The 18,822-nt window shown below is 37.7% G+C and overlaps 1 protein-coding gene across 2 annotated transcripts in view; it reads left to right on the forward strand.

Moving 5' to 3' along the window:
- The window catches only part of IL31RA (interleukin 31 receptor A), an 83,969-nt gene that overhangs the window by 27,255 nt on the left and 37,892 nt on the right, over positions 1-18,822 (forward strand). For both annotated transcript variants that reach the window (XM_021076775.1, XM_003133979.6), the window contains exons 2-4: positions 2,994-3,072; positions 10,016-10,133; positions 12,003-12,175. In XM_021076775.1, the coding sequence (XP_020932434.1) occupies positions 3,018-3,072; positions 10,016-10,133; positions 12,003-12,175 (346 nt within the window). In that variant the 5' untranslated portion in view covers positions 2,994-3,017. The remainder of the gene's footprint in view (positions 1-2,993; positions 3,073-10,015; positions 10,134-12,002; positions 12,176-18,822) is intronic.

Raw genomic sequence — 18,822 nt, forward strand, 5'->3', positions numbered from 1 at the left:
CCCATTATAGAATACAGCCAACCCTTGAACCACATAGGTTTGAACTCTGTGGGTCCACTTGTACATGGATTTTTTCTTTCCAATGGTAAACACTATAGTACTACATTGTTCATTGTTGGTTGAATCCAAGGATGCAGAACCACCAATGGAGAGGAACCATGAATATGGAGGGAATTATGAGTGTTTTTTGTTTTGTTTTGGTTGCATCCATGGCATATGGAAGATGGAAATTCTTGGGCCAGAGATCAAATTTGAGCTGCAGCTTCCAACTATGCTACAGCTGAGGCAAGGCTGGATCCTTAACCCACTGTGCCAGGCTGGGAATTGAACCCACACCTCCACAGAGATAATACCAGATCCTTAACCCACTACACCACAGCAGGAACTCCATGAGTGGATTTTTTGGCCATGGAGAGCCGGCCCTCCAACCCTTTGTTTTTCAAAGGTCAACTCTTTATCACTCCAGCAAAAGGAAAAGTCATAATTTCCTCCCACAGATAGTACTGGATGAACACTGACAGCTTTTGTCTTTTTTAACAATGTTTTACATTCTGAGGCCATCTCTCCATTTTGCTCTCAAAGTCTTCTTCCATTTAGGATACAGCAAGTTGATTAGATTCCTGCAACTAAATGACTGATGATTTTTCAGATCCAACTTGAGTTCATACCCAGGCTTCCTGGGCTGGTGCTTGGAATGAACTCAAGCTCTTCAAATGCATTTACCCATACTTTTTTTTTTTTTTAAGAGCTGCACCCATGGCATATGGAGGCTCACAGGCTAGGGATCCAATAGGAGCTGTAGTTGCTGGCCTATACCACAGCCATAGCAATGTGGGATCCAAGCCGCATCTGTGACCTACACGACTGCTCATGGCAATTCAGGATCCTTAACCCACTGGGCGAGGCCAGGGATCAAAGCCACATCCTCACGGATACTAGTTGGGTTCATTACCACTGAGCCACAACAGGAACTCCATACACGTACATTCTTGATTTATTCCCACGCAGATCTAGGTGATCCAGGATTGCCTTTGTGCACAGATTTAGCTAGTCGAACTCTCAATTGAAATTTTTTTAAGTTCCTGGAAGGCACCTCACATTCGTTCCCACTTAACTACCAACACACAGTTGTGTGGTGATTCTCTGATGTGCGAGGGGATGAGGAAAAGGCACTTGAGGACAAGCAGGTGTTAGAGCAAGGGCCATCGTCATCCTAGCAGCGCTCGTTGGCTTTCCCTGGTGGTCAGCTCTTTCCTCTCCTTGGACGATCTGTGCTCTCCTTGAACTACTATAATTACAGCACTTACCAGCTGATATATGCTATTACTATCCATGTCTCTGTCTCTGCCAGTAGATCAGTGGTTCTCAACCCTTTTTTCTTCTATTGCAATTTTTGTAGCTTTGTCTCTGGGTGTAATTTTGTACTGTTGCTTTTTTTTTTTTTTAAAGCCTTGAGAAAAATCACAAATAATAGGTGGATATTCTCATTGTAAAGGAACCAAGCAGTAATTACAATTTATGAAATATTTTATATACCTATAAATATTCACTAATATTGATAAGATTTTTAAAATGCTATATCCTGTATTAGAATAATAGTTTTAGTCTTAGCATCAATAATTACTTATTTATTCAATTACTAAGACTGTCAGCATCATATCTTTTATAGCGTCTTCATGGTTGGGCCTCCTTCCCCTTTAAATAGGCTTTTAAAGGCATGACTTCTGGTTAGGAATTGGGGAAAATTGACAACATTGTGAATATTTAGCTGTGAAAGATGCTATTACTATTATAATTGATCTTCAAAGAACGCACTGATTCTCATTGAAAATTAAAAATTTTCCCTTTAAGTTTTGCATTTATTTAAATCAAATACGGTTATTCTTGGAGAGACTAGCTACTGCTCTTGAGTAACAGGAATTAACTATTATTGTTGCATAACCAGTCTCATTGTTTCATTATGGTATTTTTATTACGGATCCAAGTTCTCTTTCCACTTTATATCGCCTGAGGCATTTTCAATTAGTTAGACGTTTCAACTGGTTTGAACATGTTTGCCTGTGTGAGAATATGCTATCTCTGTGGTTTTTGTCCAGAAATGGTACATGTGAATTTTTCTAAAATGATTAGTTTTGCCGAGTACTCTGCTTTTTTCCCCCTAAAATGATCTGTCAGCTGAAAATATGGCATCATTTATTTCTTCCTGAAAGTGAGGTACTGCTGTTATACTTGCTTTACCCTAAACTATCTCACCCTCTCATCTGGGGTGAGATGAAAAGCCAGCAGTCTTTTTATTCTAATTCCACAAACAATAGTAAATGTCTACCATGTACCAGGCACTGCCTTAAGGCTTCATAGAGGAATAAGAGAAGCTCAGTTCTTTAAGAGCTCCCTCTATGTAGAGAAGCCAGCATGTAAACTACTCAACACCATTCTGTGTGACGAGTGCAACTGTTTAATTGGTGTGGAGAGTGGGTGGGACACAGGGGGGCGCTGACTGGCCAAGTCCAACTGGCAGTTCAGGGAAGGCGTTTAGAGAAGACTGGCCTTGAGCTGAATCTGGAAGGATGGATTCATTTGTCAAGAACAGGAAGGGACATTTCTAGGCAGAAGGAACTGCATGAACACAGCATGGAGCTGTGAAAGTGTGGGGCTTTGGGGAAATTATGAGTTGTTCCTCTTGGCTGAAATGCTCAGGAACTGAGGCTGAGACTGGAGGATGGTCCTCTTTTTCTGGAGTATATTTTGGTGTACTTTTTGTATTACATGGTATTGTGAATTGTGGACAAAAGAAACGATGATGGAATAAGTATGAAGGGATCTATATAATAATAACCAAATAGATAAATAAAACAATGTAATATGAAATATATAAAATAAAACACCTTTCCTCAAAATTCCCAGAATTTGTTTGGCTCTGGAGACTGAGGTGTTGAAAAGAGACAAGAAGAAAACTAACCCTTAATTGATGATATTTTCCGTTCTCTTCCCAGCCTTCCTGTGTTATCCTGGGGACAATGTGGGCCTGGGTGCCATGGATGCTCCCTCTACTCTATAAATTTGGCCTGGCAGGTAGGTCAGTCTGTGCCCCTTTATGGATTATGTGTTTCTTTTTGCCTTCTTTGGATAAGAATTTTTAGCTTGAGAGCAAAAGGACACTTGGAGGTCCACATGGATGGACAATGGGAGATTTATGCACTTCCTGAATTTGTGTGAGTGTGTGTGTGCAATTGATACATACTTATGCATGTGAAAATTTGGCAAGATGGTCTATCCTATTTTTAAAGGGAGATATGACCCCCCAAAGGGTCAAGGTTCACTGTTTTAGAGTAATTGTAGGTGCTTATCTTGATAGTTTCTGTGTAAAATACATTGGTTTCATAGAAAAGACACACATTGAAAATACATACAATTCTCGTACTGTTTGCCATAAATTTCAAGGATATAAAGGGAGACGATGAAACAACATATTTCTACAATGGTCCAACTCAAAACTATAAGCTTAATACCCACACAATACCTTGCAGATCTAAGACATATTACTTTGATGACCCATTATGTTAAAAAAATAAGACTAGATTAAAAGAAGTGGGGATCAGGTAGAGAGGACATGTACATACAGTCTAGCATACATACGAACTAGCATATGTACTGGTCTGCTCAGGCTGCCTTAACAAAATACCACAGGCTGGGTACCTAAACAACAGTTTATTTTCTCACCGTTCTGGAGGCTGGAAGTCCAAGGTCAGGGTGCCTGCAGAGCTGATTTCCTCGGATACCTCTTTCCTCAGCTTGTGGACGGCCATCCTCTTGCTGCCTCTTCACATGGTCATCTCTCTGTGTCCTTATCTGCTCATATCAGGACATCAGTCAGACTGGATTAGGGTCCACTCTAATGGCCTCATTTTAACTAATACTTCCTTAAATAACCTATTTACAAATAAAATCACTTTCTGAGGTACTGGGGGGGGGGAGGTAAGACTTCAATAAATGAATTTTGGGGGGAGGGACACAATTCAGCCCTTGATACGTAGTAAACAGGGGTTCTCCAGAGGGCAATTGCGATCCAGAGATAATGACAATGTTTTCCAGACCTCTGTCCTAGCATGGCCTGCCTGGCAGTTCCCTGGGTTTACACCTGTGGCCTCCAGAGCTTTATAAACGATAAGGCAGGTGTCTTTCCCACCTCAGTTAGCCTCTCCTGGCCACCTTAGAAATCAGCATTCGCTCCCTGTTATTCAATTTAAAGTTCTACTTAGGAGCACCGAGACCCCTTTCCTCTCAGCTTGTCTTCTTTAACCTTCTATGTCCGTCTTCTCTTATCACCTTTTACTGATACCATTTCCTATAAAACTGGCTCCAGTTTTCGAACTACTTCCCTTCTAGATCATTTTTCTGTTGTCTTAACCTTGACCTTCTTCTATTTTCAATACATTTTCCAAAATAAACACTAGCTTTGCCACAGCACCAAAGTGATATGAGCACAGAGGGAAGAAGGCAGATCCAAGAACATCCTTTTAATTTTGAAGAATGATCCTTTTGCATGTGGGAAATTCTCTGATGAACAAGAACATTCTCCTGATCTTTTTTAGAGGAAAGTTATGAATACATTTCCTTATTTCTAAAAACAGGAGAAAGAGTTAATTCTAGAAATGTAGAACTATCCTTATGTGTCTTTTCTTAAGAAGTGGGAGAAGGATAGATGTGTGCAAGGGGAAAATCTAGCCTTCAATTTCCACTAAAAAAAAAAAATTCTGTTTCAAAAAATGGTGAAGATCATACAGAGAGTTCTTATAGGCTCCCCATCCAGTGTCCCTCCTGGTTAATATTTTATAATACTGTAGTATACTTGCCAAAACTCAGAAGCTGAGATTGGCACATGACTATCAAGTAAATTCCAGACTCTATTTGGATTTCACTAGTTTTTCCTTAATGTTCTTTTTCTGTTCCAGGATCTAATTCAAGGTAGCATATTGCATTGAGTTACCATATCTCCTTAGCCTCTTACAGTTGGTGACAGTCTTTATTCTTTCCTTATTTCCTTGACAGTCTTAAGGAGCACTGCCAGTACTCCTGGGGCTTTATGAAAAATAGAACACAGGCGAAAGGCCCTTCAGTGCTCTATCACAGTTAAATACGTGTTTGTGGCAGTCTTCTGATGAAGAGTTGATACTCTGTTGAAGAGCTGATAAGTTGAATAAGACTTAAAATAAGCACACTGGTTGTCAACAACTAGGCAGGACGATAGATGTCTGGGCTCTGCCAGTCATGGCAGTTCTATTATACAAGTCAAAGCAGCTGAACTGTGTGGGATCACACCAGATAACGGAGGCTGGAAATGTTAACTATAAATAAAGCAAGAATGTAAAAGTGAAAACTAACATTGTTGATTTTGTGCCTTTTTTGTTCTAGTTCCCCATGCACACCCTCATTTGTGATAAAACAAATCTAAAATGACCTGAGATGCATGTGCTGAGTATGAATGTCATGAGAACACACAAAGAGAAGAAGAGGAAAACTATTGTTAAAGTGAATTCCTCCCCACGTCTTAGAATCCTAGATTTTCAGAGCAGACCATTTTTTACCTTAGTAACTAAAATCATCCCATATATCCAGGAAGGGGAGATCTGATGAGCCCTGGAAATATTGTAGAGCATTTAGTTTATTTGTCATAAATCTTTTCTGTAATATCAGTGAAGGGAATCAGAATATGCCACCCCAAAATATATCACTTTGACATATAAGGATTATTTTGATCTGAAGGCAAGTGAGAATCAATAGGTGTAGAAATGAAAACTCCCTGGAGCTTCTTTTGTCTGTTTAAAATCAGAAACTTATAAAAAATGAGGACTGCCATAAATCTTCTCTCCTGAGGGAGTTTTATTGCCATGAAGAAGACAGAAACTCAGTGCCAGGATGAATCTGCACACAACCTTGTTCCATTAGATTCTCACAGTTTGCCACCCTTGAAGTTCTAAATTTCAACCTAAATTCATTTTGCTTTCTGTATCGTCACTTCTCTACAAATTTATTGGTTTTTTGTTTGTTTGTTTTTTATTAAGATGCCAAATCCGCTTAGGTTCTAACTATCCCTTTAAGTTACTCTTCATTGAATTTTCTCCTGTGTGATTTCACTGCATGCATTAACATAGTTTGTCTCTTATTAATCTGTCTTTTGCCTGTCTAATTTTACAGGGCTGCAGCTAGAGAACCTAGGAGGGTAAAAGGAAAAAGAATTTTTTGTTCCCTACACCCATACCAAATGGCCTCTGTAGGAATAGTTCTTTGTCTTACCATGTACCAGTCATAAGAGTGAAACAAATATAGTTAGGTGGAATGGAAAATCATTTTAAAAACTACTTTATCTTCTTATGTTATCTGGTGGCACTAATGGTTCTGGAGACCAAGTATTTGACTCTCTTCTGGCTTATGGCTTTCTGTGGATGTTAATCAAAGCTTCTGAAGGAGCTAAGGAGAGGCATTCAAGGAAGAATAGTAAATACCAAGGTTCACTGAGGTTTAGAGTGGGTATATTTGGATCCATGTAGGATCTGTTCCTACATTGTTGTTTTGGTGGCTGGCTTTGGATTCTGCCAATGCAAGGTAGATGGAGAATGAAGAAGGAAATAAAATAAAATATGACTGTGGGAGGCCAAAATGAGAATAGAACAAAACTGAAGACTATTTTGGAGAGATAGGGAAAAGCATCTTGTTTTCTTAATTTCGAGCAGTTGATCAGCTGTGAAATCCTGCTAAGAGTTTGTGTGAAATGGAGGTGGAGGGCAGTCTAACACTGAATGATTATTTGGAAGGAACTTGGCCAAAGGACTAAAGACAGACTCAGGTGCATGCACGTGCGTGCACATCCACACACCCACAGCCAAAATCTCTGAATTTGGGATTCCAGGGAGTGTCGGTCAGCGTGAAAATCATTCCTCTGGGGACGTTGTTGCCTGGTCCATGGTTAACCTTCTTGTATTCTTTTGCACATCTCCACTGGCAGTTGTGAAATGTGGAATCAGTTAATATTCTGCTTGTTGACCTGAGGAATCCTCAGGGAGGGTTTCAAACTGTGTGGGCTCTTTGAGGAATGTGTTACTGGTCTAGCTTCTAGTCTCCGCATAACGTGCAGTATTATTTGGTTCAGGTCCAGTTCACTTTGGTCTTTTTAAGCATTTGGACTGTAGATAACCAGCTTTGTCATGGTTTTCAGCATTCAAGTAGCATAGATAGGGAGTTCCCTGGTCGTCTAGTGGTTAGGATTCAGCACTTTCACCACTGTGGCCCACGTTCAATCCCTGGTCTGGGTCTCTCTCCCTCTCTCTCTCCCTCTCATTTTTATGGCACAGGGAACTTTACTCAATATTCTGTGGTAACCTATATGAGGAAAGGATCTGAAAAAAAGGAATATGTGTATATATATAACTGAATCACTTTGTTGTGCAGCAGAAATTATTACAACATCCTAAATCAACTATACTTCAATAAAACTTTTAAAAATGAAAATAAAAGTAGCATAGATAGAAAGTCTTTGATTTGACTGCTGACTGGTGGTGCTGTTCATGTACAGGACTCAGAGGAAAACAGCTTCTCAGGGAAAATCTGGAAATGTTGATGCAACGTGAAGGCATCTTGCTTGTCATTCCCAGGGACTCCTTTGCCTTTGTGCATCATTCTTATTTCATAGACCAAAGTCAAATATCCCAAATCTAAACAAAACCATGAATGCTACCCATTCTGGAAACTTTTATTACTGTTAGTAGGTGTTACCTCTGCAAGAGTTGAAATATATACAGTATCAGTCAGAAGTGCAGAGAAAATTGTAATATCCTTATTTTCTATGATTAAGCTAATCAGTAACAAAAGTCCTTGCTCCCCTGGAATGCCAGGCAGCGCTGAGGAAGAGGATAGGATGGGTAACACTTACATTTGTTACCATTGTCTCAGTTTCTTCTGATTTACAGTGTCTTTCAGCTAATTCAGTCTCTCTGGGGTAAATGTGCACGGTTCCAGAGCTTCTGCCCTTCCCCCTGCTCCTCCTTAGGGTGGTACCTAGGTATATGAGCAGGGTTTATGTGATTTCGGAGTCCTGGGCGAGGGCTCCTGAAGCCATGTGAGCAAGTCCATGTGTTTCCATCTGTTATCCTCTGGACTGTCTGCTGTGGTCTGATTCCTCCTGTATTCTCTGCTGCAGGGCAGCTGGCTTTGCCTGAGCTTTGGGGCATCATGCTGGCACCTACTCCTGAAGCTCATGCCCCACTCATTTGCCTGTGGTCTTGATATGCTGATGTGCAGACAAGCCTCTTCGTCCAAATTCCAGGTTTGGACCTGGCCCCACATGTTTAAACCCACCCACCATCCCTCACCCTGAGCCACTGTGGGGCTTCTGCATCCCTGCTGGCTACACTCACCTGCATATAGCTTACCTGAAGAGCTTGCCCAGCCCACTCTCTGCTAGCATAGTGTTAGGACGTTCATGTCATGCTGGAGCTGATGCTGAGTGGAACATGAGGCTTCATCTAGACTTGTAACCTCCCCCAGGCTTGCCTGGTGAAATAGGCCACGAGCCCACATGACTTTGGTTCATCAGACTCATCTGTGTGTCTGTACTGCCACAAAGAGTACTGACATCTGAGCTCTTTGCTTTGTCTTACTTTCACTCCTCTGCTCCAATATTTTCCTTGCTACAAGTTATGGGCTTTTTCCTCCTTCCGTCTGGTAGGGACTTTCTTCCTAGAAGCATTAGAGCTTAGCTTTGATCTGTAAAGGTAACTTAAGAAACTGACTTTCTCTCTCAAAAATGCCTGCTGCTTTAAGACTGTGACCTTATCAAAGGCTCAAAAAGAAGTTAGTTTGAGCCTCAGAGGTGCCTTTAGTTTAAAATGCCCTTAGTTCTTGACTGCATGTATGTGAGTAAAGGTGCATGTGAATGATGAGCCCCTGATCATCATACACGCAATCAAGACCTAAGGACGTTTCACTGTCACCTGGTGAAGTTTATGCATCTTTTCTCAAAATAATATCTGTAAATCCATAAATAAGATACACAGGATTACAAAGGAACCCAAATATACTGAAATGACATTGTCAAAATATTAAAGAAACACATTTGTGATATAGTAATATATATGCTTCTTTAATAACACATTAAATAAGAAGACCTAATAATGAATTTAGTAACAGTGACACTGGTATTTGATATTTCAAGGTGTTGCAACAATTGAAACATAATGTGAAAATAACCATGACTTTTAAGGGTGACAAATTCATAAGTAATAATTTTATTATAGGTTGTTGACCGCATTCATAATGGAAGGAAATTATAAATTTCAACCAGTGTTTAGTGAAAAATAAAGATGCAGACATTTTCCCATTTAAATTCAGGCACTCCTGAATTCTGTCTCTGGACACCTTGAGGATCTAGACTCCTCTTCTGGGTGGCAGTACATCTACTCTCCCTATGAGGGGATGGATGTCATTGGGTGGGAACTATAAGGAGCAAGATTTATGAGAGATGAAAATACAGCCGAAGGTATTTCAGAGATTTTCTCTACTATGCAATCCTCTGGGGAGAATTGTTGATTCATAAGGTTGAAATTGAACATAGCTGAACATTCTGAAGTTTTCTCTTTCCCCACATCATCCATTGCCCAGTTATCCAGAGTGGTTCCATCATTTGATGCTTTACATAGTATTTCACTAATACTTTATATTTGCCTGATGTTTTAATATAATTTTTGCTTCTGATATGCTCCTTTTAAGTAAAAATGTAAAAAGTATTTTTTAAAAGTAGAAATCGAGTTCTTCAAAGGTTGTAATTGAAGAGAGGGAATTAGATTTTCTCCATGGCCCTGATTAGGAGAACCTATTATACCTAGTAACTAACCAAGAAACCCAACTTTTGGTCACCTTATTTTTATCACGGTGTTCCATGCTGGCAATATTGATCATGTGGTGAAGTTATTATGTTTGTGTATGTGTAGTTTTTTTTTCTTTTTTTCTTTTTTTTTTTCAGTTCTGCCAGCTAAGCCTGAGAACATTTCTTGCATCTTCTATTATAAGAAAAATTTTACTTGCACCTGGAGTCCAGAGAAAGAAGCTAATTTTACATGGTACACAGTTAAGAGAACTTAGTAAGTAAGGGAGGTGGTGTACTATCGGTAGGAGTAAGGGGAGGAGGCTCCTGGTTTACACATGACTCGAGTCGCTTATGAAGTGAAATGTTTTTGGATGACCAGTGTTTGCATTCAGTGGGGTGAAATCTTGGCCACTTGCAGCCATGCTGACAGGTTCTACAGCTACAAATGGGCTGTGAGGGGGTGGGGTGCCAGGTGCGGGAGAGCAGGGAGGTATAGCTGCGAGGCGACCTCCTCTTAGAGCTTCTGATTGGCTGAGATTAGTCCCCAGTTATAAGCACAGTGGGGAAAATCTGATTATTTACTATATTTGACTATCTCTCTCCTCCTCCCAGTGTATGTTATAAAACTGTTCACTTGTCATGGATCCAGAGAGAGTAAGGAAGATTTTAAACTCAGAACTAAGAGCAGACTTACCTCTGTCTGTTACTAATTTGCTGCCTAAGCCCTGACAAATGGTATTTCACCAGGACAAGGATTCCCAATTTTTCTTTTGCTACACTAAGCATCCTTTTTAATTCTAGTTCTATTAGAATAAAAATTATACATTTAAAAAATTCTAGCCAGGAGTTCCCATTGTGGCTCAGTGGAAATGAATCTGACTAGTATCCATGAGGACGCAGGTTTGATCCCTGGCCTTGCTCAGTGGGTTAAGGATCCGGCGTTGCCATGAGCTGTGGTGTAGGTTGCAAACGTGGCTTGGATCTGGCCTTTCTGTGGCTGTGGCATAGGCCAGCAGCTACAGCTCCAATTTAACCCCTAGCCTGGGAACCTCCATATGCCTTGAGTGCGGCCCTAAAAAGATTTTAAAAAAAAAGAAAAAAAAGAAAAGAAAAAGAAAGAAACTTGCCCAAGACACGGGTTATTAGGGGCAAAGCCAGGGTTAAAACCTGGTCTGCTTCCAGAGCCTCTGCCTATAACCACAACACATTACCCTGAAGGCCTTTTTTGAATTGTACAATAGCCATAGAAAACCATAGAAACCTTTCTACTTTCAAAATTCTGTGATTCTGTATTTCTACATGTTCATGCTCTTCTCTCTCACCCCCTGCCCTTGCAAACCTTGCAAGGGGGCCCTCCTTTTCTGTTCTCAGCCTACTTCATCCCCAGAGCCACATGGACTATAACTGTACCCATTCAACTGATTCCTACCAATATATGTACTTGTTTTCATTAAGTTACAGCTTGATAGGGTTTAAATTATCTATGTAGGAAAATAATTTTAATAAGTTTTCTGAACACAATATATACCAATGGCAGAAAATTCAATCTGAGAAATATGAAGAATGTAAAAAACACCCAAAATCCCACCACAAAAGGTAAAAATTTTTAACATTTTGATGAAGACCTTTCTAGACATCTTTAAGAATAGTTATGTAAATATATAAGTTTATATAAATGTGATCATTCTGTACATAATATGCATCCCTACTTTTTTCACGAGCGTTAGAGTGTAAGCATCTTTCCATACCAATAAATGTAATTGTATTAAAAATTATCATTTTAAAATCTATTTATGTATCTACTGTCATTTATTTAACAAATCCTCTGATATTTTTTCTTGAAAATAAGTTCTTAAAGCTAGAATCTGGGATTTTCAAGGACTTTGTTATCTACAATAGGAAATGCATTAATGAGTGTAGCATCTGATGGACTTACAGGGTTCTGGGGCAGGACTCAATGGCAATTTTTATCTCTCCTTGGAGGTGAGGAAGGAATCTGGAGAGATGGGCATCAAATTCTAGGCTACAAGTTCTCAAGAGAAACTCAGAGTGAAACTACCAAACACATGCTTAGTACATTAACTATGGTTATGTTTCTAAACTGCTGTACTAAACTCATGTTGAATTACTTTTTCCTTCAAAGCATTTATGGACGTATAAGTGATACCTGTAATTCTACAAGTGAAAGGGGTTCTTCGTGCTCTTTTCTGTATCCAAGAATATCAATACCAGATTATTCCACCATTCAAGTAGAAGCTCAAAATGCGGATGGTATAATTGAATCCGATATAACACATTGGAATTTAAATACCGTAAGTAAGTGTCATTTCATGTTCTTATATACTTTCTGTAGACTCAAAAGTAGACCAAAAGCTCAAAGATGTAGTAGGTGTATATAATAGATATACAGAAAATTTGTCTTCTCATTGAAGAAAGAAGAGAGAGGGAGGGAGGGAGGAATGGAGAAAGGAGGGAAGGGAGGGAGGAAGGAAGGGACCAAATGGAAAAAAAAAAAAAAAAGAGAGAGAGAGAAGAGAATTTTTCTGGTCCCTGAATTTCCTCTTACAGTTTGTACTATAAATTACAGTAAAAAAAATAGTGTTTCTTCCTCAAAACATTATTCCTGTAGGAGAGAGTAAAAAATCTTCTAAAAAATATCTTATTCTTACCTGTTAAATTCTTTCAAATTTTATTTTCATTACATAATTATAAAAGAACAGCTTTTGTGAGATATAATTCACATGCCATAAAAATGACATTTAACTAGTTTAAAATGAAAATTATGAAGGTTTTTAAAATCATATTCACAAAGTTCTTTGTGCAAACATCACCAGTATCTAATTCCAGAACCTTTTCATCACCCATCTAAAGAAACTTCATACCCGTTAACAGTTCCCTAACCCTTTATTTCCACCTTCCTCTAATTTCTGGCAACCACTGATCTATTTTCTGTCTTTACAGATTTGCCCATTTTTGGACAATTTATACAAATGTAATGACACAGTACCTTATTTCTTTCACTTAGCATAATGTTTTCAATGTTCATTCCGTCTTATAGTATTTTTCCTTTTTAGAGCTGAGTAATAATCCACTGTTGGAATATACCATATTCTCTTTAGCGAAACATTAGTTGATGGACACTTGGGTTGTTTCGACTTTTCGGTTATTACGAATACTGCTGTGATGAATATTTGTGTATGAGTTTTTGTATGGGCGTATGCTTCAATTCTCTTAGATACTGAGAACCTAACGAGATTACTGGGTCATATGATAAGTCTATCATTATTGAGGAACTGCCAAACTTAACCAAAGTGGCTGCATCATTTTACATTTCCACCAGCAATTTTTAAAGATTTCATCTTCTCTAAATCCTCACCATCACTAGTTATTGTCCATCTTTTTTATTACAGTCATCCTGGGTATGAAGTCATATCTTATTGCTCTGATTTGCATTTACCTAGTGACTAATCATGTTGAGCATATGTTCATGTACTAATTGGTCATTTGTATATTTTCTATGGAAAAATGTTAAACCAAATCATTTGCCCATTTTAAAGTTGTGTTGTCTTTTTATTGTTCAGTCTTAAGTATTCTTTATGTATTCTGAGTACCAGCTCCTTACTAAATATATTTTGCAAATATTTTTTCCCTTTTTGTGGGCTGTCTTTTCAATTTCTTAATGGTGTCCTTTGAAACTGAAAAAATTTAATTTTGATGAATTTATTATCTATTTTTCTTTTATTGCTTATAATCTAGAGTCAGATCTTAAAAAAAGTTCACAAAGATTTACTGCTCTGGTTTATTCTAAGATTTTTGTAGATTTAGCTCTCATTTTTAGTTTTATGATCCATTCTAAGTTAGTTTTTGTATATGTATGAGATAGGAGTCAAACTTTAGTCTTTTGCATTGGAATATCCAGCACCATTTGTTGAAAATATGATTCCTCCCCACCACCTCCCGTTGAATTATCTTGGCACTCTTGTCAAAATCAATTTGCCATGGAGTTCCCTGGTGGCTTAGCAGGTTAAGGATCTGGCACTTACTCTGCTGTGTCTCTGGTTATAGCTGTGGCACGGGTTTGACCCCAGCCCAGAAACTTCTGCATGCCATGAGTGTGGCCAAAGAAAAATTAATCTGCCATAAATATAAGCGTTTTTTCCCCTGGGCTCTCAATTCTATTCCATTGATCTGTAATTCTATCTTTATGCCAATATGACACTATCTTGATTACTGTAAATTTATAGTAAGTTTTGAAATTGGGAAAGTGAGCCCTCTAATTTTGTTCCTTTTTAAGATTTTTTTGTCTGTTAGGTCCCTTGCATTTCCATATGAATTTTAGAATCAGCTTATCAATTACTGAAAAGAAGCCAGCTGGAATTTTGATAAAGATAGTGATCTTAATAATATAAAATCATCCAATCCATGAACATGGGATACCATTCCCCTAATTTGAAGTTTTTTTAATTTTTAAAAATATTTTGTAGTTTTCAGTCTACAAGTCTTGAACTTCTTTGGTTAGATTTACTCTCAAGTATTTTTTCTTTTTGACGCTATTGTAAATGGAATTGCTTTATTAATTTCATTTCAGATTGTTTATTATTAGAGTATACAAATGGAATTCACTTTTATATATCAATCTTGTTACCTGCAACCTCATTGAAATTTTATATTGGATCTAAAATTTTTTTATATGTGTGTGGATTCCTTAGAATTATATATATACAAGCTCATACCATCTGAAAATATAATATTAGTTTTTCCTTTCCAGTATGGATGCATTTTATTTATCTTTCTTGCCAGTTGCCCTAAATTACAGTGTTAAATAGACATGATAAAACCAGATATCCTTTTCTTTTTCCTGATCTTAGGGTAAAAGCATCTAGTCTTTCACCATTTAGTATGATGCTAGCTGTGGGGCTTTGTAGATGCTCTTTATAAGGTTGAGGAAATTCCCTTCTTTTCATAGTTTATTGAGTGTTTTTATCATAAATAGTGTTGCATTTTGTCAAGTATCTTTTCTGTATCTATTGAGATAATCATGTAGTTTTGTCTTTCATTCTATTAAAATTGTGTATATGTTCACTGAGTTTCATAAATTAAATAAAACTTGTATTCTTAAATAAAACTCTCACATGGTTGTAGTAGATTATACAGTCCTTTCTATGTGTTTCATAAATTAAATAAAACTTGTATTCTTAAATAAAAATACAAGTTTTATTCATAAATTAAATAAAACTTGTATTCTTAAATAAAACTCTCACATGGTTGTAGTAGATTATACAGTCCTTTCTATGTGTTGCTGAATTTGGATTGATAGCTTTTTCTGAGGACTTTTATTTCTATATTCATAAGGGATATTGGTCTGTTGCTTTTTCTTTTTTTCTGCTTGATATCTTTGTCTACTTTTGAAATAACAGGAAATACTGGATGCATAGAATGAGTTGGGAGGTATTTCCTGGTCTTCTCTTTTGTGAAAGAGTTTCAAAGTGTTAATTCATCTTTAAACTTTTACTAGACTTCATTAGTATAGACATATGTGCCTGAAAATGTCTTTTAACTTGTGTTTCTTTTTAAAACATTGTTAGAGAACTCCCTTTGGCAGGATTACCTAATACTGTAAAGACTGATGATACCTAATGATGATAGGCCTGAAAGGAGCAAGGTTATTCGCTCTTTAAACATAAACTTCTTATTATTATTATCTTTACTTTCTTAAAGTGAACTTGTATTACTTTAGTTTTAAAATACTAAAAAATAAATTGTCACAAAGAAAAACAAACAAAATCCCAAACTCCTACCCCTCTTTCAACTAGATATAGTGGATATTTAAATATTCTGTAACTACCTCTGATTAAAACTTAGAGTGAGGAGGAATTTTGGTCTAAATTAGTACAACATAGATTTATAAAATTAATCTCTGAAGAAATCTTGTTTTTATAATCTATTTCTAGGACTTGGTAAAGCATTGCTAAGTACTAAGATCTATCCAAAAAAAGATAAAGAAAACAATCCTATTTACAATAGCATCAAAAAGAATAAAATACTTGAGTGAATTTAACAAAAGAGGAGAGAAATCTGTACACTGAAACCTATAAGATTTGTAGACTGAAACCTGTGAAACATTGATGAAATAAATAATTGAAGAAGACACAAATAAATGAAAATATATCCTGTATTCATGGATTAGAAGAATTAATATTGTTAAAATGTCCATGAAACACAAAGAAATATACAGATCAATGCAATCTCTATCAAAATTCCAGCAGCATTTTCCATAGAAATAGAAAAAACTCCTAAAATTGATTTGGAACCACAGAAGACTCTGAATAACCAAAGCAATTTTGAACAAAAGAAACAAATCTGGGAGTTCCCGTCGTGGCGCAGTGGTTAACGAATCCGACTAGGAACCATGAGGTTGTGGGTTCGGTCCCTGCCCTTGCTCAGTGGGTTAATGATCCGGCGTTGCCGTGAGCTGTGGTGTAGGTGGCTCTGGCGTAGGCCGGTGGCTACAGCTCCAATTCAACCCCTAGCCTGGGAACCTCCATATGCCGCGGGAGTGGCCCAAGAAATAGCAACAACAACAACAACAACAACAAAAAGACAAAAAAAAAAAAAAAAAGAAAAAGAAACATCTGGGAGTTCCTGTCATGGCTCAGTGGTTAACGAATCTGACTAGGAACCATGAGGTTGCAGGTTTGATCCCTGGCCTTGCTCAGTGGGTTAAGGATCTGGCGTTGCCATGAGCTGTGGTGTAGGTTGCAGACATGGCTTGGATCCCACATTGTTGTGGCTCTGACAGAGGCCGGTGGCTACAGCTCTGATTAGACCTCTAGCCTGGGAACCTCAATATGCCATGGGAGCAGCCCAAGAAATAGCAAAAAGACAAAAAGAAAAAGAAAAAGAAAAGAAAAGATAAAGAAACAAATCTGGGAGTTCCATTGTGGTGCAATGGGATTGGTGGTATCTTGGGAGCACTGGGACACAGGTTCAATCACTGGTCTGGTACAGTGGGTTAAGGATCCAGCATTGCAACTGCAGCTGGGAACTGATCACTGGCCCAAGAACTCCAAATGCCATGGGGTGGCCAAAAATGAGAAAAAGAACAAAAAAAAAAAAAAAAAAAAAAAAGAGAGAGAGAGAGAGAAACAAATTTGGGGACATCACATTACTTGATTTCAAAATATACTACAAAGCTGTAGTAATCAAAACAGTACAGTACTGGCATAAAACCAGACACAGGACAGTAGAATAGACTAGAGAACCTAGAAGTAAATCTATGCATATGTGTTCAACTGATCTTTGACAAAGGCACAAATAATACAAAATAGGGAAAAGAGAGCCTCTTCAATAAACAGTGTTGGGAAAACTGGATATCTATATGCAAAAAAGGAAAGAAAAAGAAAGAAAGAAAAGAAATTGGACCCATATCTTACACTATATAGAAAAATTCAACTAAAAATGAATTAAATATTTAAACATCAGACCCAAAACTAGGGAGTTCCCGTCATGATGCAGTGGTTAACGAATCCGACTAGGAATCATGAGGTTGCGGGTTCGATCCCTGGCCTTGCTCAGTGGGTTAAGGGTCCGGCATTCCCATGAGCTGTGGTGTAGGTTGCAGATGCGGTTCGGATCCCGAAGTTGCTGTGACTGTGGCATAGGCTGGTGGCTACAGCTCTGATTCGACCCCTAGTCTGGGAACCTCCATATGCCACAGGAGCGGCCCTAGGAAAGGCAAAAAAAAAAAAAAAAAAAGAAAAAAAGAAAAAGAAAAAAGAAAACAGTGTGGATGTTCCTAAAAAAAGTAAAAATATAACTACCATATGATCTAGCAGTCCTAGTTCTAATATTTACCCAAAGGAATTGAAATCAGGATCTTAAAGAGATATTTGCATTTACATGTTCATTGTAACATTATTTATAATAGCCAAGATATGGAAACAACCTAAATGTCCATCAACAGATTCATGAATAAAGAAATTGTCATATGTACATACACTGCAATTAGAGTAGCTTATTTGGAAAGCAAAATAGCTTTTTTGGGGAAGCAGCCCTAAAAATATTTATACCTTTTATTTAATTCTTCCATCCTAGGGGATCTAAGAAAACTATCAGAAATGCAGACAGGAGTTCCCGTCACGGCGCAGTGGTTAACGAATCCAACTAGGATCCATGAGGTTGCGGGTTCGATCCCTGGCCTTGCTCAGTGGGTTAAGGATCCAGCATTGCTGTGGCTCTGGTGTAGGCTGGCGGCTACAGCTCCAATTAGACCTCTAGCCTGGGAACCTCCATATGCCACGGGAGCGGCCCACAAAATGGCAAAAAGACAAAAACAAACAAACAAAAAAACAAAAAACCCAAACAGAAATGCAGACAAAGATACAACTATTATCCACTTATTTATTCACTTAGTAAATATCAGATACTTGCTAAGTGCCAAGTGTTAATTCTAAACTTGTGATCAAAACCATGTTTCTGTTCTCATTGGGCTTTAAAATGAAAAATTGGCATCACTATGCACAATGATAGAGAAACGTCAAATATATTTTGTTCATCTGTAAGATAATATTATGAAGCTTTGAAAAAAATCATGTATTGAATATTTTTTTAATGTAAGGGGATACTTACTGATTTTGTGATTTTTAAAAAAGATATGAAAGCTTTATTTATCAAAACATCAATTTTGTTTAAAAGTCTACACATTCTTGTGTAGAAAAGAGCCTGGAAATATACAAAAATTCTAAACATGATTCTCTCTGGTTGATGGCATTATGGATGATTTAAAGTTTTTCTTCGTCTCTTTTCTATATTTAAAAATTTTTTCGGAGTGAGCTTATGCTACTATATATTTATACCCAGAAAAACACCCACATATTTTCAAGGAGAGATTTGGGGTGAGAATGTTTGTAGTGTTCAGAGGAAATGAGAGGTGCTTTTTACTGGGCACTTGTTCATCCTGGAGG

This window comes from Sus scrofa, chromosome 16 (genome assembly GCF_000003025.6).
Source record: "Sus scrofa isolate TJ Tabasco breed Duroc chromosome 16, Sscrofa11.1, whole genome shotgun sequence".
NCBI classification, from domain to species: domain Eukaryota; kingdom Metazoa; phylum Chordata; class Mammalia; order Artiodactyla; family Suidae; genus Sus; species Sus scrofa.